Raw genomic sequence first — 22,789 nt, 5'->3', positions numbered from 1 at the left:
CATTATTGGAATGCATTTTAGGTCGATTTTGTATTCTTGGATAATAAAATTAGTTATTTTTATTATCTCAGAATACGAAATCAACCTAGAATACATACCTAACATAGCCAAAAATAGAGATCTAGAATGGTTTCAGCAGATTTTGATATGGATCTGATCAGAATCAGTTATGATTTGGTAACGAATTGATAAGAATCGTCCCAAATATGCACTAATAGTTTTGCGAAAGATCCCCATTTTTAAAACCTGCTCATCATGAAAATAAAAATTGACGGAAAATTTGGGGACATGGAACCTTCTTCAATTTGTCTTCTGTATGGCATGTTCTACAGATACAATTTATCGTCTCTTGTCTTGGAAAACCGAAGGTCGTGCTTGGTGCGTTGGTCAAGTGCTCACTTGTTGAACGCTTGGTCACGGGTTCAAGTCTTGAAAACAACCTCTTTAGAAACAGGGGTAAGGCTGCGTACATTTGACCCTCCCCAGACCCTGCTAAACGCGGGAGCTTTTGAAATAAGGAACAAGTTTCATTCATTCATTATATAATCCAAATTAAGGAAGAGGATACCAAATGAAAACGAACCTTACCAAAGGTTGTGTTTATTTGCAAGGGTTTTGTAGGGGTGGGAATAAGGGGGTGAGAAAGTGAGGCCACTTCTTCCAGTGTATTCCATGGCTTATTTGGAGTACGGGGATGTGAACTAAATGAAATTCAAAGAAATCCTTGTCGGTTCTCTGTTGGACCTTGCTTCTCCTGTAAATAGGGAAATCGGCCAAGTATGAACCAAAGAGCATAAAAGTGAACTGAAGAGGGTTCAAGGGGTGTCAAAATGTGAACCGAATCGGTGAATTCAGACCAAACTGATCCAAACTAATCCAAGTCGAGGTTTATTGGACTTTGGATTGGGGTATTGTGAAATTGGTTGAAAACATGGCAGCACCGAAACTGAATATGGAAAATCAGATCATAACTGAACCTAAACCGGTATCAACCCAAAAATTATAAAAGAAACATATATTTTTCCCTATAATTATGTAGGGAAATAGTTTTCTGTCCGGGAGTGTAGCCTACACCAGCAGTCCCATGTATCTATCTCTCTCCTCCTCAAAACAAGGGGGCAGATGTGCCTTTTCATATGGGGAGGAGAGAGATAGACTCATGGGAGTGCTGGCACAGGCCACACTCAACAATCCTGGACAGAGTTCTTTTTTCCAATTATGTATATATACATGACAAATCGGACCAAACCTTATATCAAACAATTAAGAGAAAACCATAATAAAACCAATCCAAACCTAAAACAAAACCTAAACCAATTGAAATCGAATATTCCCTTATGGTTTCAAGTTCACCCATTCTCACACCGAAATCCATAAAATCAAAAGTCCAAAACTAAATTGAATCGACCGAAATGACACCTCTAGGGTTCTTGACATTAAATGTTTTGTTGCTGATGTGGCACTTGAAAATTCAATCTTGCAACACTTTAATGTCAATGTTGATAGTGGATGCCACTATTGTGGTAATGAGGAGACAATCTCTCATATTCTACTTGGATGCCCTTTTGCATGGGCTGTATGGTTTGGAAGTTCATTGAGGCATATTTTAACATCAGGTAATGATCTTTCTTTGTCCCAATGGATTCGGGCATGGGATTCTATAGCATCTCCGAACAAAGTGATCAAACGGGAAGTGGTTTTGCTTTGTACCTTCATATGTTGGACGTTATGGAAAGCCCGTAATGATGTTGTTTTTGGGCGACGTAGATAAACTCCTCAAGAAGTTATCCAGTCTTCTCTTTTGGGTTTTAGAAATTTTATGAAATCCCAAACTACCACTGATACACATCAGATTTCATTACCTGTTGCTTCAACAGATTCGATATTTTGAAGTATGCCAAGTCCAGGCCATGTGAAAATAAATTGTGATGCATCTTTACCTTTAAATGGGTCTGCAGTTGATATTGGAACAATCAACCATGATTGTGCTAGTCATCCTCTTCATGCGGTGTTGATTCCAATGCATTTTGGTGATATTGCTTTGGGTGAGGTTTTAACAATTCGACATTCTTTACTTCAAGCAGTTTCTGAAGGTTATGATCGGATTATTATTGAATCGGATAACAAGTGTATAATATTCGACATTTTGTTCCAATGGAGATTAATAGTTATGCTGATTCCCTAACAAAAAAGGCCCTATGGGTAACGTACACGATGATGTTGCCTACTTCCGATCCATGATTAATGGATTTATGTGTCCTATAGCGATGAGTTTTCACATTTTCTAAATAAAGTGCTTTTATCAAAAAAAAATAAAAAATTCCCACTCCATTCTCGCCGTCAAACAAACGGGCCAGGTTGAGAGATTATTTTTCCGTACGTTTGATGGTAAATATGCTTGGAACAGGAGATACTTTATCCGTTCGCATGATTGGCTCCCCAGTGCATCTAAAGCTAAATGAGTCGCAAAGAATGTGCTCTCCGTCCCAAAGAGAGGCCAACCATCGATGAAGGATCGTTCTTGGGCGAGATGAAATGCCCCTGAACATTGTAGAAATTACAACGGGGGGTATGTTCAGGCATCAAGCAGTTCAGCGGCTTCAGCCTCACTTCAGACTCCAGAGTCCAGACTCCAGAGTACAGAGTTTCCTCAAATGAAACACCCTTGATGCTGGGAGTGATGAGGGGGAGACCGACATAATTCTTAACCACTGTTGTTGGAGTGAAAAGTGTTGGACTAATCGAAGCTGTGGTTGAACTTTCAACTGTGGACAGAGAGAATGGCTACTTTAGTTCCGACATCCTTAATCATGTCCCTCTCTTACAATCCCTTTCCCTCCACTTGCTCAGCCATGAAATTCAGATACCCAGTTGGTGTTTCTTCATGGGTAAGCTTCAAAATCCGAGTACTTTTCAATCTCAAAAAGAACAAACCATAACCGTCGGCTTCTTGTTGGATCGAATTCGCAGATTCTTAGGTCTAGTAGGCGTAAACATGGTCATGGGTTTGTGGGTTCTCTTCAGGCTGCGATTTCAGAAAGAGCAGGTGGTGAATTTTTCTGCTGTTTTCTCTGACCTGCTGGTTTTCCCATTCCGCATTGTGTTGATTATTCGCCCTTTTTATTTAATTTATTTTACAGGTCCTTTCGATCCTGAGCTGCGGTCAGTGCTCGAACTAGCTACAGACTCAGAGTTGTATGAGCTCGAAAGAATTCTTTTCGGTCCGAGGTAAATTTTTGTGTGTGTTTCTTGTAGTTAAATTCTTTCCCCATTGGCTGTTGTTGCACTTCCAAGAGGGAAGACTCTCCTGTTGATGCTGAACTGAAGCTATATTGGCTTGTTAAACTTTATTGTATTTTGTTTCTGTTCAGCTACTTCAGTCCGCTTTTAAAATCATTTACGAAAAGGGCCGAAGATGACTATATTGTGATTGGAGAAGACTATGAGGAACGTCAATATTTTACAGAGCTTCTGGAGTCGCGATTTCTATTCCTTGCAGCGGATGCACGATCTACATTAAGGTTGTAAAGCTGTTTTACTTATGATAGCAAGGATTTGAAAATCTTGGTTTAGTCTAAATATGTTGATCGAGTGGTTCTCTTTCTTGGGCGGTTGCCTTTAAGGTTGTAATCGAAATGGCCAAGTTTTGTCTAGTTTCATTTTTCCTGTGAATTGGGAAATTTGGCTACTGGCTACCAACTCCTATCAACTCCTATCAATCCTGGTTCAATTGCAGAATAAAACAACGATGGAGATTGGGGACTCATGCTCATTACTTTTATTTTTTATAATGGATCGGATAATGAGCCCAGTGGAATTTTGACTTTGTGGCATTAAAATCTTTGGAATTTGGAATTTTCTATTTAAATGATTTCATCCTATGATATTCTTTGAAGGGGTTGGAGACCTACTTACAGGGATGTGTTGCTCGATGTGAGGAGAAAACTAAGAGTCCCTTGTTCAAACAAACTGCCTACAGAAGACCTGGAAGTGGAGATCTTTCTTCATCTGTTGCAGGATTACTCTAGGTATTTTCCTCAAAAACACTGAAATTTGGAGAAGCATGATATAATAATATAGTAGCAAGAATTTATAAAAGATCTTATCTTTCATGAAAAATACTGAAAAGGTGTCAATGACAAGTAAACAAAATGAGCTGCTGGGATTCTAATCAATTTTAAGCTTTTAGGATTTCTCTTATGTTAGAGGAACGTATGGCATACTTGTTAAACTGAGGTATTTCATGTTGGTAATAAAGATCATATTTATTTATTTTAAGAAACTAGTGCTGACTGCTGGCTACCTTGGTCACCAGAAGCGTAGTACTCTGAAGGGTCAGTTTATGCTATCCTTCTTGTTAATTGAAACAATGCATTACACTGTGTACTGCTGCCATTGAATATTCTGCCAACTCCAAACCTGGCATCATTAGGATTCATAATATAGGGTGTATTTATGTATTGTCATGATGGGGTATTCACTATGTGATGCTTACCTGATGGTGTATTTATGTATTGGCATGATGGAGTATTCACTATGTGATGCTTATCTGATGGTGTGTTTTAGTTCCTGCCCACTGTTTGAATTTTGTCCACATCTGTAACTCTGTGGTTGTGTGCGTAGTCCTTTCTTATTGTGCCTTCATGAGAATTTGCAAGAAGCAATGGGGAGCAGGGGGATTTTGATTTCAAAAGAGCAGAAGGACTTGAATATCATGATTGATTAGTAACAGATCAACGAAGATGACTTCCCAATGAATTTCAGTATATTTCTGTTACGTCCACTGGAGAATTCTGGGATGTTGTCAAATTTAGTGGTTAAATATTTGGGTTGTTTCATTTAGAAGTTTGTTCTGGGGTCTTAGAATTTTTGAAATCCCACATTGGACTAGAAGGCTTTCAAACTTTTGAACTTTGAGTAATCTTCACTTTTCTCTCTCTCTCTCTCTCTTTTCATTTTACTTTCCATTTATTAGAACAATCCATTTCACCACTTTTCAAGTGTGGAGTAATGCCAAACGGATGTATGGTGGAAGCATAGAGTCTTAAGTTATTATGTTGGGATTAGATTTGGGATTAATGAGGTATAGTAGATCTAGATTTAAGGAGCTGAGTCTATGCTTTGGCCTTTGAGACAGTTTTTGGGGTTCGGAAAAGTCTGGTCACAGGTATCTAGGGAAGGAGCAACGGTTGTCCGGATACTAGGTTCATAGGATTCATCGAGTGTTATTGTTTGGTTAGTTTGTGGATCGGGCAGTGGTCCTTGTGGACACCCTCATCTCATGGGAAAGGCTCATCAAATAGCATACATGAGAGACTCATATGTTGCTGATGTTCTCACCATGGAAGTTGCCTTGAGAGATTCAATGAGCTTTGAGCCAGTTCTTCATGATCGTTCTGTCTGGGATTGTATTTTCATGTTCGAAAATGTTGTTTCAGTGTCTAGAATAGGTTGCTTTTTAGGTTTGTTTTGTACTCTTTCTTGACTTCTTTCCAAACAGTTGGTTATTCCTAAAAGTTATTTTTGGGGGGTGGGGGGTTATCATGACCACAATAGCTGGTAAGATTAGGAAAGAAAACAAGGTACTGAACAGAGAAAAATAGAGAGAGGCAAGAGAGTCACACGCTGCAGAATTAAGATGGTCAGACTTATTGGAGAATTGTTGGACCTCTGTAAAGCACCAATGAACATAACAATTCATCATTTTGGAAGTAATTTATGAATTTTAAAACCAAAGTTTTCATTTGGGTTGGGGATCCATCCTGCTTGGCAGTTGTAATGGCTTCCTGCTTCTTTGTGCTTTCTGCCTACCTGCAATTCTTGGTGGCCTTCAAAATGTGTGGATTCGTATTCCACATCATTATCTTACCTTGGGTTGATTTTCAGCTCAATCCAGCATTGCCATGTGTTAGTGTAAGGCTTTGAAAATTGGCTGAATAAGTCAATTCTGTTAAAAAAATGGCAATGCATAGAAAACAAAACAAGGGGAAAATCCCATAAATGTTGGATTCAAGCTAACATCTTCCCACTGGCAGAATCACATATGGAAACAAACAGCAAAGTAAACTGATGATAGCTCCCACACGATGTCTGATCAGCCCCAAGTTATAGTATTAATAGGTCTCCCTAAGGGTTTTAATACCTCAAAAGTTGATCCCAATCCAATGGTAGAAGGGAGGGATATTGTATGATCACCAAAATGGCAACTAGGTTTCAGAATTAGTAACCTAGCTATTTCTATCAACACAGCAACTCACCATCAAATTAACAACAGATCACCCGCTCTATAATCCGAACACCATATACCAAACCCAAGGTAATCCAACGAACAGATTAAATAGAGCAATAGAAGCATAGAAAATAGCAACTAACAACAGAAAACAACAACCATACATAGATCACTATCGGCAGGCCTGTTATGACACAACTTTAGGTCAATGGTACTGCTGGAACAGACCTCTAACAACAACAACAACTCAGCCTTATCCCAACTAAATGGGGTCGGCTACATGGATCCTTGCAAAGACAAAATATTAATAATAACAGTAAAAAGAAAAGGAACACAAGTTACAGAACAACAACTACAATTCAATCATACTCCAACTAACTGGGGTCAGCTACCTGTATCCTTTCCCTCCAATCAGCTCTACTCGATATCATACTAGGCTACTTGGAACTGACCTCTAAGTTTTCAAAAATTCACTCAATCCGATGGCTGGATTCCTCAGTTCAGCAGCAACACAGAATTAGTTACCAAGTAGCAGAATTAGTAACTACCTGCGACTTTCTAACCACAGATCAGAGCAGACTCTAGATAAGGTCAGTGGCAGCATATAGTATTACCTCTTGGAAACCCCAAAGTTTCATAGCAGTCCAAGGATCAGATGATGGAATACCAGTATTTGAAGTAGCATTCCAGAAAACTTCCAAAACAGAGAACCGCTAGCCCTCTATTAATCAGCAGGAATATTCAGATGCAATAACTACATGTGCCCAACAGTTTATATGACCAATAGCCTTCTAATCAGCAATAAAGCAAGGTCTAGAAAGCACCACAGTAACAAGAAGCAGTGTAACAAAAGTATGAAGATTTCAAAACCAGAAAAGAAGAAAATGGAAGAAAATGGAATGGAAGAAGAGCGGATATGACCTAGGCCTCTCACCAGCCGGTAGGGTCTCTCACCCCCACCATTGTCTCTCACAGCAAACAAAAGGCATTAAGCCAATCTTTTTTTTTCAGTCTCAAAAATTCTTTGGGTGGTAGCTGCCCCCTTTTTAATTAATAACAGCAACTAGGGACCCCCTTGTGCGGAGGAATCCCCCTACAAAATATTACAATTTTAAAATAGAAACTTATATTAATCTAAGATCTAACTTCTAGAGATATTACAAAATACAAACAACTTCTAAAATAGTGACTGCTACTAACGTGTAGTAAATACAACACCGGCCATGGTCGATTGCAAGCCCTGCTCCACTCCCATGGCCACTTCAGGCTCCAAACTAGCCAAGGACGCTGGTCCATTATTTCCAGATGCGACTCTATATTGCAGTACAGTTGGGGCTCTCCAATACTTGACGTTAACTCGACCTGATCTCTCCTTTTGTGTGAACAAGGTCTGTCAATTCATGCACAATCCGACTTTGGATCATTGGATGGCAGTCAAACGCATAATGCGCTATATAAAAGGCACTACGTCACATGGTATTGTTATCCGCCCCATTTCAAAGTTTGAGCTCACTGCTTTCACTGATGCAGACTGGGCTGGATGCCCTGATGATAGAAAATCAACCAATGGGTATTGTGTCTATTTGGGCCCAAATCTGATCTCCTGGAGCTCCAAAAAGCAACCAACGGTTGCACGGTCTAGCACCGAGTCCGAGTATAAGGGCCTGGCCAACACGGCTTCAGAAATCATATGGCTCCAGTTTTTGCTACGTGATCTAGGATGCAAGCTGCAATATCCACCGCTGATTTGGTGTGATAATATCGGGGCAACATACTTGGCAGCCAATCCGGTTCTTCATGCCAGGACGAAGCATGTTGAAGTTGACTATCACTTTGTACGTGATCAAGTCTCCAACAAGGTCTTGGATGTTCGCTACATCACTACCCAAGATTAGACGGCGGATATTATGACTAAACCGCTCTCACATTCAAGGTTCAAGCACATAAGGGACAAGCTCATAGTTCAAGAATTCCTGTTATGCTTGAGGGGGTGTGATAGAGTAACACCTCGGTTGTTACAAGATGGGTCATCCACGTCACAGCAAGAGTCCTCAGAGCCTCAGAGGACACAAACTCAAATGGATTATCTCCAGGATAACTCCTAAAGAATAGCCACGGCTTTTGCCTTATCTCTACTTTGAGTATTCCTCAAGTAATGTACATTGTAAACTCTTGTAATCTTCAATTATAAATACACAACCTCATACACCATAACGGTATTGAGAATTCAGATAAAATAAGTCTCTTTCACACCTAACGTCAGTAGGGGACAATCTCGATCTCCTCGGCACTCCTTACCTCTCCACCCAACTAATAAGATCTTCTAATAATCCCCCACGCATAGACAACTTAATATGTAGTGTTGGGCCTAAGTCTGACGCATGAAGACCATTTAGGCTTGGGCCTATGCTAGCTGGCCAGAATGGGTTGCTTGGTTCAATGGGCTGGCTGGTCCATCTTCTCTTCTTCCTTAGTCAATCAACATCAATACTATTGTGATAGGCCACCAAATTTGATATGTGGCCTATCCATAGGATTCATCTATTCAATGGTTATCAATCCACATGGCAAAAGAGTGGGCCATGCAGCAGGAACCTTATCCGGCTATTATATGGCCTGATCTCATTCATTTTTCATTTATCCATATTTAGGAGTTGATCTTTTCGTTTCCAACTTTGCTTGATAATTCCATGTTTTTTATCATTCTTTTAGGCCCTGTTTAGTTTGAACTTTGAAGTGTGAGAAAATTTCATTAGTGAAATGAAGTGAAAAATGAGAATTTAAAAAGAAAAGAAGTGAAGGGTTTTTTGAGTGGAAATAAGGTGGAAAAAAATTTGTTTCTAGTGAATCCATGAGTTCCTTGTAAATGCATGAACAGTTTTCTTTTGTCAGCAAATATATTATTCATTTTCTTGATGGCTTGAAACCCATCATGTGCTATTTGCAGTCACGAATCAGGCACCATTCCATGCTCCTTGGAAAGCTCTAAGATTTCCAGAAGTCATGGTAGCCTAGAACTTGGACTCAGTCAATGGAAGGTTCAAGCCCTTGCTGCTTTAAAAGTTGGGGCTGCAGAGCTCCAGTCAACGTTTTTGAAGGTTCTGGTCATTTCTCTGTACTATTAACAGTCTTATGATTACGTCATCCTCATAGTCATTTCTAACTCAACCTGCTCTTTATTTCGTCGTCTTCGTCTTTTTTCTTGTTAAGGGTGGTGGTGTGCTTACACTGGCAAGGATCTTTCAGTTGGTATAAGAACTACCTACATGCCTTTCATTTTAATTATTTTTCCCTGGTTATGGGTTTGTAATTTTGTTTCTTTTTTGTGGTAGTTAGCAAAGGGCTTATCGGGGAAGATGCTATTAGAAGCTGCCAACTATCAAATAAAGCATGAACTTGTTGCAAAGGTACAAGCTATCATTCCAAGAGCCTGGATCCAGACCAGCGTGGACTTGCCCAGGACACCACCTTTACCAAAGTGTCCCTCTTGCTCCTCTGACAGGGATGTTAATGGGCACACTGAACAAAGAAGCGAGGGGGACACCGATAGGTGAAGGTGGTGTCTTTGGGCCTGTCAACAGTGACCTGGATCTCGCATCATTACAAACTGTAGTGTTCATTTTCTTATTTTTATTTTTTTTATGTGGTGATAAATGAATAAAGCCATTACCTATTTGTAGTTTGGTAGGCTGAAGTTTCTCATTTTCTAGTTTTTTTATTCCGTGTATGTCTTCTGTAGCCAGTTTCTGCATGCAAGAAGTTTTGCAGTTAGAAGCTCTGTAATTTCCTGTTTCTCACATATGTTGCACCTGTACATGTGGTTCACTTTTCCATCTATTGCATTGGCTCAAGCTGTCTTTTGGGATAGATGGATTAACAGGCCTTCTATAATTGCTTGGGTTACAGGGTGGACGGATGGCAGCTCTTAACCTTGAGTCAAGAGCAGCCCTGCTTGCAGCAAGACAGGTAATTCTTTTTTTTTTTTATTTTAAATTTGTGGGTTAATACTTTAATATGCTTCAATTGGTATTGAACAATGATACCTACATACTGCAGTAGCCCCTTGTTCTGCATATGTGGGCTGTGAGGTGGGCAGCAACATGGCACTGGTATGGGTGTCTACATGTATCCGTAGTGCTATTTTTTTGGGGAAGAGAGATGGATCTATCATATCTAATTGGTCTGGTAATGGGCCCACTAATGAAATAAGATGAAAAATTTAGATCTGATGGTTAAGATTGCTCAGATCTGATCTTCGATCTAACAGCCAAATTTAAAGATGGTGTAACTACAGGGTATTAACAACTGACTTCAGAATTAAAACCTGAAAATAAAAATCCCAAATAATTGAGAATCGATGGGAATACAGAAGAAAGTGATGGTCGCTGGGTGGTATGGTGAGAGAGAAGTGATAAAATCTTTCCTAAAAGCAAGTGTCTGAAATTAAAACAAATCGGCAGAAGAATGAGAAGAAAGAGAAGGCTATCGATTAGAAGAGAAAAGGAGATAAAGCAAGAGAGAAAATTCTGTTGAGTGGTCCAAAGATTGGAGAGAATTAGGGGAGAAAGGATAAAAGAGAAAGAAGAGAAAATCTCCAGCCATGTTCAATTCTAAAATGAAACTCTTCTTCCATCTCTAAGTCATTTGACAAGGTTATCCTTGAGGCCGTGTCCACTAATCACTCAATAACCATGGGAGTTTGATGGATAGGACTTGGCATTAACTAGAGTATTGATATTTTTACCAAAAAAAAGTGTATGTATTGGTAATTGTTTTTGTGTGAAAGGTACTTCTCATATTCACGAAGGGTCATCTTTAGTCACATTCATGGCAAATATTGAACAAATTATGAGTCTAGTTTTTTCTTAATATTTATTGTTTAAAAACTCTATATCTAACCATTGCATTCTTGTAGTCATAACATTATTTGTTTTCAGTTTTTCTAATAAAAGCAATACTTTTTAGAATATTATTTATGATAAATGTTTCCTGGATGGTCCATCCACTATGAATCTATGGACTGCACACCTAGTTGTGCCATTTGAAAGGGTGATGTGGCAATTCCAACTGTTGGAAATCGAGAGAATAGTCTGGATTGTCCACATGTCAAATTTCAGACTCAAATTCAATCACATACCCTACCATGTATTCACATGCACCCTCTTGGTAGTTCAAGCATTGCCGGTCACCCTCTCAATAGTCCCAAGTCTTCGCTGCTTTGTTTTTCCATTTGGCCTACTCCATTTGGGCTGAAACTTGACATGTGAGCAGGAGACTTTGGGGTCAATCTGTTCAAAAAACTTCAGCCCCGTTTGACATGCCATGTGGCACAACTAGGTGTCCGTTCATAGATTACATGGTGGATGTGCCATCCAGGAAAACCTCTTCCTTTATTTATATCAAAATCCAATTTTTATTATAAAAATTAAAAACTGATTTTACAGCAATAAATTTGATATAATTCTTTGCCATCAGCTCATGGTGATAAAAGCAAGTTACATAAAAATTTGACTGTTTGGTAGATAGTCAATATTAGTTCTACTCCTTCAGACTGCTTAATAGTTTTGTTGCTGTAGACTAAAACAAATTTCTTACTGTTTACTGTTGTCAGGGTTTTGCAGGAGCTGCTTCCAGATATCTGGGGCTTAGAAGCATGATGATGCTACTTGGACCAATGTAGAGGCTCTTCTACTCCATTGCTATTTTTATGAATTAATATGTAACTTCTTACTGTGAAAATCTAATCTTTGATTCTTTTTATGAGTGAAGAGATGTAAGCTTTCATGCTCAAATGGTCATTAAAAACATGGGTTGAGTGTTAATGGACACTAAATATGTTTATTAATTTTATATGGGGATTCTTGTGGTTGTAAGAAAGTAATTAATTTATTTGGCTCAAAATTTTTTTGTTGGCAATGCTTTGTAATGTTTTAAACGTCAACATGTCATTGATATAGAAAAGCAGCTATAATGTCTTAATCTTACTGCCAGAATATCCAAATACTGCTTTGGTCCTTTGGATATCTTTTTATTCTTTAGTTTCATATATGGAAGATTTCTTTTTTTTATAGTTTGGTTGGCAGTGTCGGGGTTGCCTCTGGTTTTTGTGGCCTGGTCTTAGGTGCTTTTATCCTGTTCGGTGGCTTTTGTACTCGGAGTTATTATGTTTCTAGCCATGGTTTTACTTTGTTTCTTGATTCTTACTTATTTTGGTGAATGTCTTATTTTCTCATTGTATATTTTCTTTTAATTTTCGGAAGTTTATTTTTCATCAAACATGACCAAAACTTTTCCTTGGGTGTTGTGAGCAGGCTGTGGGGAACATTTCTGGCAGACGTTGTTATCCAAATGCTTGGAACTGATTATGCTAGAATTCTTCGTGCAATTTATGCATTTGCACAGGTAACTTGTTCATGAGAGGACCTAATGGCCTATGGAAGGGTTGTTCTGTAGGTGCCCTTTGTTGGTGGATGTTTAGCTTGATTTATGTTCTATAATCTGTCAAATGTAGCATGAATCCAAGCCAAAAAGTGTCCTTTGGTCCATCCATTAGATTTATGGTCATCATGTTTTGGCTGTGGACCTTGGTGCAACGGTAAGGTTGCTCCATTGTGACCAAGTGGTCACGGGTTTGAGTCTGGAAATAGCCTCTGTGAAAGCAGGGTAAGGCTGCGTACATTATGACCCTCCCCAGACCCCGCAGTGGCGGGATCCTCGTGCATTGGGTACGCCCTTTATGTTTTGGCTGTGGGCTTATTCATGTTGGTGGTCTCGGGTCTCTATTGAAGAATGGTAATCAGCTCAGAAAAATCGAACCTGAGCCCATTAACTTTTTGAGTATATTGATATTCTCATACAAAAATAATGAATGGAAATTTTTTATCGATTGTAGCTCCTTGATGCCACCCAATGGTTAGTTGGGCTCCAGAAGATAGTCAGGACTTGACATTTGGGTTTGATTAACTCTATATATCTTTTCTTATAGACACTATTACATCTTTACTGTTTACACAGATCCGCATCACTCGCACTTATAAGGTGTAAAACTGATGACGACCTATCAGTTTAGTTTCCTCGAAAGTTTGCACTATTTTGTTCTTTAAGCGGATGGTTGGCAACTCCTACTGGTTCTTATTCTGCTCTGCATTGATAACAAAGGTACTTTTTTCACCTATGTTTTGTTTATCGATCATCTAGCTTCATGGCAATCATTCTGATTACATTCTGCATATCTTAATATAGCACTAAATTGTTGTCATCACAACTTGAGAATATACTAATTTGAATTTAGAATAGGGGAAAAGAAACTTGCAGCAAATACCCATGGTTGAGTCAAGTGACTGGGTCATATCTTCCTTAATACTTCATATACCAATTTGGCTTATAGCTTGTTGAATTACTTGTTTGGTCTAGTATGTTGGATTTAATCTTTGTTTAATCTGATATTGTTAAGATCCTCATGTCTTTGGGATCAAGTATCAATGGTCCTGCTGTCTGGAAAGTCCAGCAAGCTTGTTCTTGGGTAGGTTTTACGTTGCTCTTGGCCTATGTCAATGGATGATATTTTGTTTAAATAGTTGAATTATTGGGAGTTACTTCGTGAACTTTTAAATTTGCACTTTCACTTGTATATCTCTTTCGAGTGGCTTTATACAGTTTAGTAGGCTTTGTGATTTTTTAACCCCCCTTTTCTTTAAGAGGAGGCTGGATTTTTCCAGTTTGATCCTATTATTTTACTTGTCAAGAAGAAAAGGAATGAAAAAAAAAAGAATATGGGATGGATCTTTTATACCTGTTCACGTTGAAACCTTCATTAAACACAATTCTGTTTCAACAATGTGTCTTTATTACATCACTTACTGGCCTATTATATGGATATGAACAATGGTGTTGTCTTGTACTCCAATTTAACCTCCAACTTTATACTGGTAATGAATTCCAACCTGGCTCTGGAATTGAGAAGCATTTTCTTTGGCTATATTAACATTTGAAGGGTTTTGAAATCTAAGAATATCTTCTTTGGATACATTATATCCTCCTTGTCTTTGTTCTTTAGTTGAACGTATGTAGTTATCATTTCTTTATAATGAAGTTGTGTTCCGTCAAAATATATCCTCATAGGTTCATGAATTTCTGTTGCAATTAATAGTTTCATAGATTCTTATCTTTGATCACGAAAGTTCTTATCTTTTGCAGGCTTTGCAAGTTAACAAAGTGAATAATATCGGTTGATTAATGTCTACACTTGCACTCAAATGGCTAGCTGAAACCTCCAAAATATCTGTACTATATTTGAGGATATTTATATGGATGTAAATATGAACATCAGATAAAGCTGGTCAAAGGAAATTTTTCAGAGAATGTCCTTAGCTCAGCTATTCAGACTACTTGAATGTATTTGCCTACACGTTAATGTAGACTCGCACAAGTTAATTTTTGAGTGAATTGTTGATTTGGAACTATTAAATTCATTAGTCCCCATATTGATTTTGAATATAGAGAAACTGATAATGGGTTTCACTCGGTATATTTTTTTTTGTTTTTCCTTGGAAACCTTGTGTGAGATAGGTCACCATGTAGGTTTTTTCTCTCATGGCAGATATAAGGTCACTTGTTCAAATGCAACTTCGGCTGAGGTAAAATTGAATGTGGCATTGTGGCTAAGCTATTGTTTTTTTGACTCTTATTCTGTGTCAGTTACTGCCTTTTGATCAAGCCATCAGCTTAACTCAAGTCAGCGTCATCCCAACTAATTGGATTTAGCTGAATGAATCCTTTTTGTGATTCCACACTGAAGACATGTTTTTTCCTCAAAACACACATACCCTGTTCATCTTCAGACTTTTCCTTGTCATTTTTGCAACTCCAGCATTCCAAATGAACCTTTATAGCTCCTAATAGCTGTATTTGTTGGTCTTTGTTGCACATGGCAGAACCTTCTTAATCAATTTTGTCCTTTGTCTTAATAACTTTTTCCTAATGTAACTATCTTGTCACTTATTGGTGAAACCACAAAGATTCCTCAAATATATTCATTTTTTGTTCTGTACTTCCTGGTCTAGCCACTTTTACATTTCATCATCCTCATCACTGCTAAATTCAATCATTTCATTGTTGCTTGACATACACCTCCATAAAAACTGTTTATTGCAATGCCCCTAAATTTCTACAATGGTACCCATTCATCTGCAACTGTCATGTTATATGTTCTTTCTAGCCTTCAGCTCTTCCGTAGGATACACTGTACCTGTTTATCTCTGTTGCTGGTGGTAGTTAGAAACGCTACAAAAAAAGTTTTAAAGGTTTGTATAACCTTACAAATATTTCTAGATCTTCTTTCAGAACCAAATAGAAGCTGGGTATTGGATGGTATAGTTCTGGAAGTTTCACTCTCGAAGATATCCCCATCAAAAGTACAGGGCAAATTAGGGAAGATGACAGGATGAATCAAATGCTGGATGATAATGCCTATTATAGAATCTGTTACTCTTGGATCAAGGACCCAAATGTCCATCCACTCCAAAAAAAATTTTGGGGGGTTAACAGGGTGTCCGGACCTTTGGCCTGATTGGTCCCCGGGAACGCACATACACCTCTACACATGCACACCGGGTCAGCACTGGATCCTATGGGAACCATAGAAGCCGCGGGGCTGGCCCCAAGGGGGTAGGGGAGTTGAACTCAGGACGTATGTTGGTTTAGGCACGCTCCCTTGCCAACTAAGCTACACCCTTGGGGTTCTTCTACTCCAAATGAGCTTAGCTGGTAAAATACTTAATTTAATTTGGATTTCTTGTTTTAAAGTTCAGCTGCCATACCTAGGGCTTCCAGTTTTTGGGGTAGGGCATGTATGGAAATATGAGATTCTTACATGTGGATCCCAAAGTCAGAGATACGGTCTCTGATTTAGAGGATACAATGTTGCATGTGCATAGAAGCCTTCCCTTCAGCCTGGACTTCCCAGTGTTATTATAACACCCCGTGCAGGCTGGAACTGGTCCCAGTTTTCCTCTGCAGTTTCAAAGTGCCAACCATGTTCCTCTTGACTTAGTGGTTGGCAGCAATTCCTACCCTGCAATAGCTCACATGAGTCTCATGGTTCCTAACCAATGAGTGTCAAGTTTAGGTCTTAAGGGGCTTAAAAGAAACTTAAAAAACAGAAAAGAAAGAAATCATTGGTAGTTTAGCCTATGAATGGTCCCCACTTCTCTCTTGGGCAAGTTTTGGCCCAGTGGATACCCTAAAATGGTTGACTATGATTTGGAAGCCCCACTGGATTTATGGACTTAAGTGGATAGTTTTTCTAATTTGATTATTCATATGTGCTGTTTTTTGTATTTTTTTATTTTAGAGAGAGAGAGAGAGAGAGAGCACATTGGAATTAGATGCCCTTAAGATCCAGAGTGGACCACATAGACCTGAGTGCCCACCACTCCTACACCCCTCCCCACCCCCCTAACCCCACAAAAAAAAAAAAGAGACATACCTAAGGCCTTTTGAACAGGTGCCCCTTCAAATTTCTAAAGGCTATTTGGAGGTCTATGCATCATTCAGGGAATAAGCTAGTCCAATGGGTTTGACCATTTGACCCAGAATGACTGTCTTACCCTTGAAGACATGCAAACTTAGCTGGTCAACAAGTTTTAGTAGTAGTGTTTACAGTATTTTATAGACATACATGTGCTATTGTTTTGAAAGCTCCCCAAGTATCAAAAGTTGGAGCTGAAAGAATAGCCTGGAACTGAAGGTGCTACTGTCTTACAATTGAGAAGACACTCAAATGGAATAAGAACACAGTACTCTTCCTTACAAGCAACTTATCTTTATTAACCTGAATTACCACCTCCTTAATTAGGTGACTGCAATGACCCCTCCTGAGGATGATGAGATTTACCCAACAACTACCTTAGTTGTTTTAACCCGAATATTATCTGGGATCCAAGGAAGCCCCTAAATGTTACTAAGATATAAAATCAATAAGAACAAGGGGGACAACCCGCCTTACCCCAACCCATGGAGAAAAAACCACTCTCTACTCGAAACCAAATCACCTCACCCTTTTCCATCACAGAAACTAAAAATCAAAATTACATACGAAAAACTGGAAGTCCAGCTTTGTCCTCCCGAATAATACGGCAAAAAAACAAGTAACTTTGTCAATCAAACCATTTTTACTTCTGAATGTAAGAGGGAATTTGAAAATTTCAGAAGAAGAAACATTTACTACTTAGTTAACTTGCGAACAAGATTTCAAGAAGAAAGGGGGCAGAGGGGGGGTGGGGGAGAGAGGAATTGAACAACATGAGTAGTTTCTGGTCTTCATTACCACTGAATACTGTTTTAGCAAGATCCATACTTGTTTGTGTGGTGAAATTCCCAAATGGAGATGCAAGATTTTAGAGCTCATCCCAGAGTTCTTCAATTGACCTGTAAGGCCCTTGTGGTGATATAAACACTTCTCCTGTAAATCCCCTGCATTGTGGGATTTGGTTAATCTTATCAAGTTCTTCATTACTAAGTTCCCAGTTGAAGATTTGGAGGTTTTCTATCATCCTTTCCTTGTTGAAACTCTTCACAATTGGAGTCGCTCCTTGTTCATATATCCACCTCAGTGAAATCTGCACACAGAGCTCTTCTCAAACTAGAAAAAACTGTACACAGTGCTAATAAACAGCCTTCACTACATATAACTCTGTTTTTAAGTGTTGGGAGGTTTTTAATACCTGTGCAACGCTCTTCCCCTTTGCCTTGGCAATATCTTGGAGGATTGGACTCTTCATGATTACACAGGAACCCCAAAAAGTCCCAGTTGCTCCCAAAGAAGACCCTGCATTCACTTGAATCCCATTCTCAGAGCAGAACTTCCTCAGCTTTGTCTGTTTCCATGAAGGATTCATTTGTACCTGATGCAATTTCAACCTTCTCATCATCACTATCATCAACAGATGATTTCAGGTCAAAATCTTGGTGGGTATTAGTTACATACCTGATTCACTGCAGGAGGGATAGTTGCATGAGCTAAAAGTTGGGAGAGCTTCTTGATGGAAAAGTTGCTGACCCCAATTGACTTTGCTAAACCCAGTCTAGAGCACTCTTCCATGGCTTCCCATGTCCCTCTCATATCAAATGGAAGTAGATCTTCCTTCTTGAAATAGAAGCTAGATTCTTCTTTCAATCTCACTGGCCAATGTATCAGATAGAGATCCACATAGTCTAGCCCAAGTTTCCTATCAAAACATGAAACAAACAATTCCTACTAAGTATATGCAAAAATTTTGGACATTTCAAGCATTTATACTGATAGCTAAAATTTCAGTAAGGGATAGTAACTTGAGTGCTTTCTTGAGTGCTGGAAGAACAAGATTAGGGTGTCCATCAGAGCACCACAGTTTTGAAGTAACAAAAACTTCTTCGCGGTTCTTGATCAGGCCTTGCTGGAGGGCTTGAGCAATGGCTTGGCCTAAGGGCTCTTCAGTGTCGTAGATTGAAGCAGTGTCAAAGTGTCTGTAACCGACCTTGATGGCATCCATGAAAGTTGAAATGAGAAAGTCTGGTGGGGGGATTGGACTGCAGGCTGTTCCAAAGGTTATCACTGGCATTCTGTTTGGCATTCTGTTTGGTAATTGATTTCACTGTTTTCAGGATTTTGAGAGTTGAGGAAGATGGAAGTGTTAAAGAGTCTCACTGGGTCTGGTATTTAGTGTATTGCATTTAATGTCTCAAGTAGTTGTTGACTTCAATTTGGAGTTGATCACCATTTTTCTGACATCAACTTGTACTTAAAAAAATAGGGTTTTCTTCTCCATCACTATACCTAGTGAAGTACAACACTTCACTACTTGTTATATTACAATACATGGGTTAGGCCAATGTGATAAAGAGGATCAGAGAAGCATCTGTTTGGTATAATTTAAGATTAAAATGAGTAGGGGAGGTAGCTAATGAGCGTACCCAGTGCACGAGGCTCCCGCTATTAGGGGGGGTCTGGGGAGGGTCATAATGTACGTAGCCTTACCTTTGTTTTTGCAGAGAGACTATTTCCATACTCAAACCCGTGGCCACTTGGTCACAATAGAGCAACCTTTATCGTTGCATGGGGTCTGTACATCATTTTTATATTATTTAAATATATTCTTTTGGTGACTTAAAATGTAAAAAAATTACAGAGGGGGAGGAAATTTTGGAAAGATAAAACTGTCTGATTTTATCACCAATTCCTCTTCTTCGCATGTGTAAAGAGGCATGAATTTGACAGAGAGAGAAGGAGAGGCATGAGAAGTGGCATTATGTCCCTTAATATGATCAGATTACACAATAGTTATATGGAGAATATCTGAATAAAAAAAATATAGAATTTTTTTTATGCTTTATTCATCATTAATGATCATCAAATTCCCTTGTGACTAGTAGTAGCAAATCTAAAGGGGTTAGATCTCCCCATCCCAAAGTTCCTCCAAAGACTTGTAAGGTCCATTTGGTGAGACAAAAATTTCTCCTGGAGATCCCTTTTTCTGTGGAATCTGGCTTATCTTATCCATTTCTTCCTGGGTAAATTCCCAATCAAATATTTGGAGGTTTCCTTTCATCCTATCCTTGTTGATGCTCTTCACAATTGGACTTGATCCTTGCTGATATATCCATCCCAGTGAGATCTGTCAAAACAGTACTGATGTTTAATTATAAAAGCACAAATTTCATTGCAGAGCTTCAACATGTTAGTATGGTTTAATACCTGTGCAATAGTTTTCCCCTTAGCCATGGCAATATCTTTGAGAATTGGATTCTCCATTATTGAAGTTGAACCCCAGTAAGTTCCATATGCGGCAAGAGGAGACCAAGCACTGACATGGATCCCTTTCTCATTACAGAACTCCTTCAGCTTCCTCTGCTGCCATGTAGGATTCATTTCCACCTAAAGTCCCAAATTTCAAATTTCAAATTTCAATTAGTCACCAAATCATTACAGATACTATTTTGAGCTCAAAACCATCTCTCATATCTGTTGGGGTTCCACGCAAAAGGCAGAAGTAATAATTCCACATAGGTCCTTCGGCACCCTCTCCTTATATATACCTGATTCACGGCGGGAGGGATGGTGGCAAAAGTAAGAAGTTGGGAGAGTTTCTTGCAGGAGAAGTTGCTAACACCAATAGACTTTGCTAACCCAAGCCTGCAACACTCTTCCATGGCTTCCCAAGTCCCTTTCATATCAAATTGAAGAATGTCCTCCTTTTGAGGAGGGAAGCCTGCTCCTTGTTTCAACTTTACAGGCCAGTGCACCAAATAGAGATCCACATAATCTAACCCAAGTTTCCTATAACAAAATAAATCAAATTCTATTTAAAATATCATAGATTGTATAGTGAAAATATGTTTAGAAGATTAATAATTAAAGAAACTAACTTGAGTGTTTCCTTGAGTGCTGGAAGGACAAGATCATGGTCTGCATCTATACACCATAACTTTGAAGTAACGAAAACATCGCTACGGCTTTTTATTAGGCCTTTCTCGAGTGCTTGGGCTATGGCTTGGCCGACAGACTCTTCGGTCCCGTAGATAGAAGCAGTATCGATATGTCGATAACCGACTTCAATGGCTTCAACAATATGAGAAATGAGATTTGGAGGGACAGGGAAACCTGCTGTCCCCAAACCTATTAATGGCATTTTATGTCCAGAGTTCAAGACTACCTCTGGGATAACTTCTGCTGCTTTCTCCATGACTGGTGAGTGTTTGAGATTGATTGTTTTGGAAGATGGAAGCACTCTCTTGTTTGAACAAACGTTTGTGTTAAATCATCTATATATATAGTGGACAGAAGATTAGCTTGATCACCTGCACGCTGCTCTCTTATTTTATGTGCTTGTGCCACAAATTAAGAACCACATTTCTAGTGATATTGTCTTAGCCGCCATGCTTCTTGCATGAATTGGTGCTCAGGGTCAAGCAAGCATGGGTCATGTCTATCGTATATGAATGCATGTCAAACTTTATATCTAGAAAGAAAATTCCTTAATTGTCTTATTGATTTAGAAGAGAATTTTCATCATCAATGACAATTGGAGAGCTTTCATAACGGTGTTGTATTTTCTGCCACATGTTGGGTTGATTTGATCGAGACCGGATCCTATCCTTGTACAAGTACCGTCCAAGGTCTTTCCAGGGCCACTCACATGGAATCCACTTCTCTTGTGGATCTCACAGTGGATTACATGTGAGTGATCCTAGAAGACCTTGGACGGTACTTGTACAAGGACAGCATCCGCGCTGGATTTGGTATGCCTTTATCAGAGACCTCATGTACCCATGGAGGGAAAGGAACCAATCAATGATTTTGTGGCCAAGAGCTTGAGAGAGCCCATCTTGACTCTACCCAAAATATTTGGGAAGAGCCGAAGAAATGGTTGTTTATCCAATGGTTGGATTTATCACATAATTTTCCCACATGGCAGAATTAGTTGTCATGAATCATGATGGTTGCAATGCATTTGGTGACAACAAATTAAGTTTTCCCTCTTTGTTATTTTAACTAAAAACTCATTGTTTGAAAATTAAGAAATTCTTTAGCCAACTAATTCCCTTCTGTTTCTTTTTTTTTGTTCTTCTTTTTAAATAAAAAAAAAAAAAAAAAAATTTTGGGGTAAAGATTAGAAAAGAATGTATTAAAAGTAGAAAATATACTACAAAGAATAAGCGTGGCATACTCGGGTAATACAAGAACAAAAGAGGGAAGGCTGGACCCCACCTTCGGCACTACCACCAACAGGACCCGACCAACCACAAAAGACTAAAATCTAAATAGCAAAACGATATTTGGGCATTCCTAAAGTATCTCTTCTGATCTCATCCTTTACATGGAAAGGAATATCATAAACTAAATCTGATATTCCAGATTTTGCAGTTTCATTCAATAAAAAAATCCACGATAGGATTAGATTCCCTAAGAGTGGGCCTTGGTGCAGTGGTAAGGTTGCTCCATTGTGACCAAGTGATCATGGGTTCAAGTCTGGAAACAGCCTTTTCATGAAAGCAGGGTTAAAGCTGTGTACATTATGACCCTCCCTAGATCCCACAATGGCGGGAGCTTCGTGCACTGGGTACGCCCTTTAATAGGATTAGATTCCTGAGTCAAGGTCCTGCTACTTCAGTGGAACTCATTGGGTTAGGGATCATTTTGGTTGTTTTTGTGGGCGGGATTGGAAACTAGAGACCATCTATTCTTTGAATGCCCATTTACCTCCCAAATATGGAGAGTGATTCTTAGGTTATGCTACCCTTCGAGGTGCCTGGGACTAGTCTAGAATTGGAGTAGGCTAAGTGGATGGAGAGCTATTTCATGGGAGATCTTATAGGTTGCATTGCCAAGCTAGCATTTTGCCGTACTATAGATTACATTTGGAAGAAAATGAATTTTTGTATCTTTCGGAATAAGACTAGTACTAGTCTAATCATTGTTAAAAACATTCGCTCGGATATGGAGGAACATTGTCAGACTATCATTCTCAAGGGGCCCAATACCCCTAGGAATCAATACCTTGAACAGAAATGGGCTATTCAGCC

The 22,789-nt window shown here is 39.0% G+C and overlaps 3 protein-coding genes across 4 annotated transcripts; 1 reads left to right on the top strand and 2 right to left on the bottom strand.

The window, feature by feature from the left end:
- Positions 1–2,729: 2,729 nt before the first annotated feature.
- On the top strand, positions 2,730–14,674 carry LOC122646077. Of its 2 annotated transcripts, XM_043839552.1 has the most exons (13): positions 2,730–2,888; positions 2,971–3,049; positions 3,141–3,228; positions 3,372–3,521; positions 3,897–4,028; positions 9,177–9,327; positions 9,440–9,478; positions 9,562–9,636; positions 10,136–10,195; positions 11,841–11,905; positions 12,541–12,631; positions 13,244–13,387; positions 14,426–14,674. In XM_043839552.1, the coding sequence occupies exons 1-12, from the start codon at positions 2,781–2,783 to the stop codon at positions 13,271–13,273; spliced, it is 1,068 nt and encodes a 355-aa protein (XP_043695487.1). In that variant the 5' UTR covers positions 2,730–2,780; the 3' UTR covers positions 13,274–13,387; positions 14,426–14,674. The 2 variants fall into 2 exon arrangements, with proteins under 2 accessions (XP_043695487.1, XP_043695486.1); XM_043839551.1 differs by lacking the exon at positions 13,244–13,387.
- Positions 14,675–17,513: 2,839 nt separating this feature from the next.
- Positions 17,514–18,892, bottom strand: LOC122646079 (methylecgonone reductase-like). The gene is made up of 4 exons (XM_043839555.1): positions 18,560–18,892; positions 18,216–18,456; positions 17,953–18,132; positions 17,514–17,847 (listed from the first exon to the last, which is right to left on the bottom strand). Exons 1-4 carry the CDS (start codon positions 18,838–18,840, stop codon positions 17,626–17,628), a joined length of 924 nt encoding a protein of 307 aa, XP_043695490.1. The 5' UTR covers positions 18,841–18,892; the 3' UTR covers positions 17,514–17,625.
- A 760-nt stretch (positions 18,893–19,652) lies between these two features.
- LOC122646078 (methylecgonone reductase-like) lies at positions 19,653–21,010 on the bottom strand. Its single transcript, XM_043839553.1, has 4 exons — positions 20,633–21,010; positions 20,303–20,543; positions 19,962–20,141; positions 19,653–19,881 (listed from the first exon to the last, which is right to left on the bottom strand). Exons 1-4 carry the CDS (start codon positions 20,947–20,949, stop codon positions 19,657–19,659), a joined length of 963 nt encoding a protein of 320 aa, XP_043695488.1. The 5' UTR covers positions 20,950–21,010; the 3' UTR covers positions 19,653–19,656.
- Positions 21,011–22,789: the final 1,779 nt, after the last annotated feature.

The sequence above is a fragment of the Telopea speciosissima genome, chromosome 11, assembly GCF_018873765.1.
Source record: "Telopea speciosissima isolate NSW1024214 ecotype Mountain lineage chromosome 11, Tspe_v1, whole genome shotgun sequence".
NCBI classification, from domain to species: domain Eukaryota; kingdom Viridiplantae; phylum Streptophyta; class Magnoliopsida; order Proteales; family Proteaceae; genus Telopea; species Telopea speciosissima.
The sequence above is the reverse complement of the archived record's forward strand: the minus strand, read 5'-3'. Positions and strand labels throughout refer to the sequence as shown.

What these genes read in the sequence shown, in the direction of transcription:
- LOC122646077 (XM_043839551.1), top strand. Translation starts at nt 2,781, where the DNA reads ATGGCTACTTTAGTTCCGACATCCTTAATCATGTCCCTCTCTTACAAT. An exon ending in GATGCACGATCTACATTAAG is followed by an intron (nt 3,522 to 3,896) that starts GTTGTAAAGCTG and finishes TATTCTTTGAAG; the next exon opens with GGGTTGGAGACCTACTTACA. An exon ending in TCCAGTCAACGTTTTTGAAG is followed by an intron (nt 9,328 to 9,439) that starts GTTCTGGTCATT and finishes TTTCTTGTTAAG; the next exon opens with GGTGGTGGTGTGCTTACACT.
- LOC122646079 (XM_043839555.1), bottom strand. Translation starts at nt 18,840, where the DNA reads ATGCCAAACAGAATGCCAGTGATAACCTTTGGAACAGCCTGCAGTCCA. An exon ending in GCACTCAAGAAAGCACTCAA is followed by an intron (nt 18,457 to 18,559) that starts GTTACTATCCCT and finishes ATGTTTTGATAG; the next exon opens with GAAACTTGGGCTAGACTATG. An exon ending in TCCCTCCTGCAGTGAATCAG is followed by an intron (nt 18,133 to 18,215) that starts GTATGTAACTAA and finishes AAATTGCATCAG; the next exon opens with GTACAAATGAATCCTTCATG.
- LOC122646078 (XM_043839553.1), bottom strand. Translation starts at nt 20,949, where the DNA reads ATGGAGAAAGCAGCAGAAGTTATCCCAGAGGTAGTCTTGAACTCTGGA. An exon ending in GCACTCAAGGAAACACTCAA is followed by an intron (nt 20,544 to 20,632) that starts GTTAGTTTCTTT and finishes ATTTTGTTATAG; the next exon opens with GAAACTTGGGTTAGATTATG. An exon ending in AGGGGAAAACTATTGCACAG is followed by an intron (nt 19,882 to 19,961) that starts GTATTAAACCAT and finishes CTGTTTTGACAG; the next exon opens with ATCTCACTGGGATGGATATA.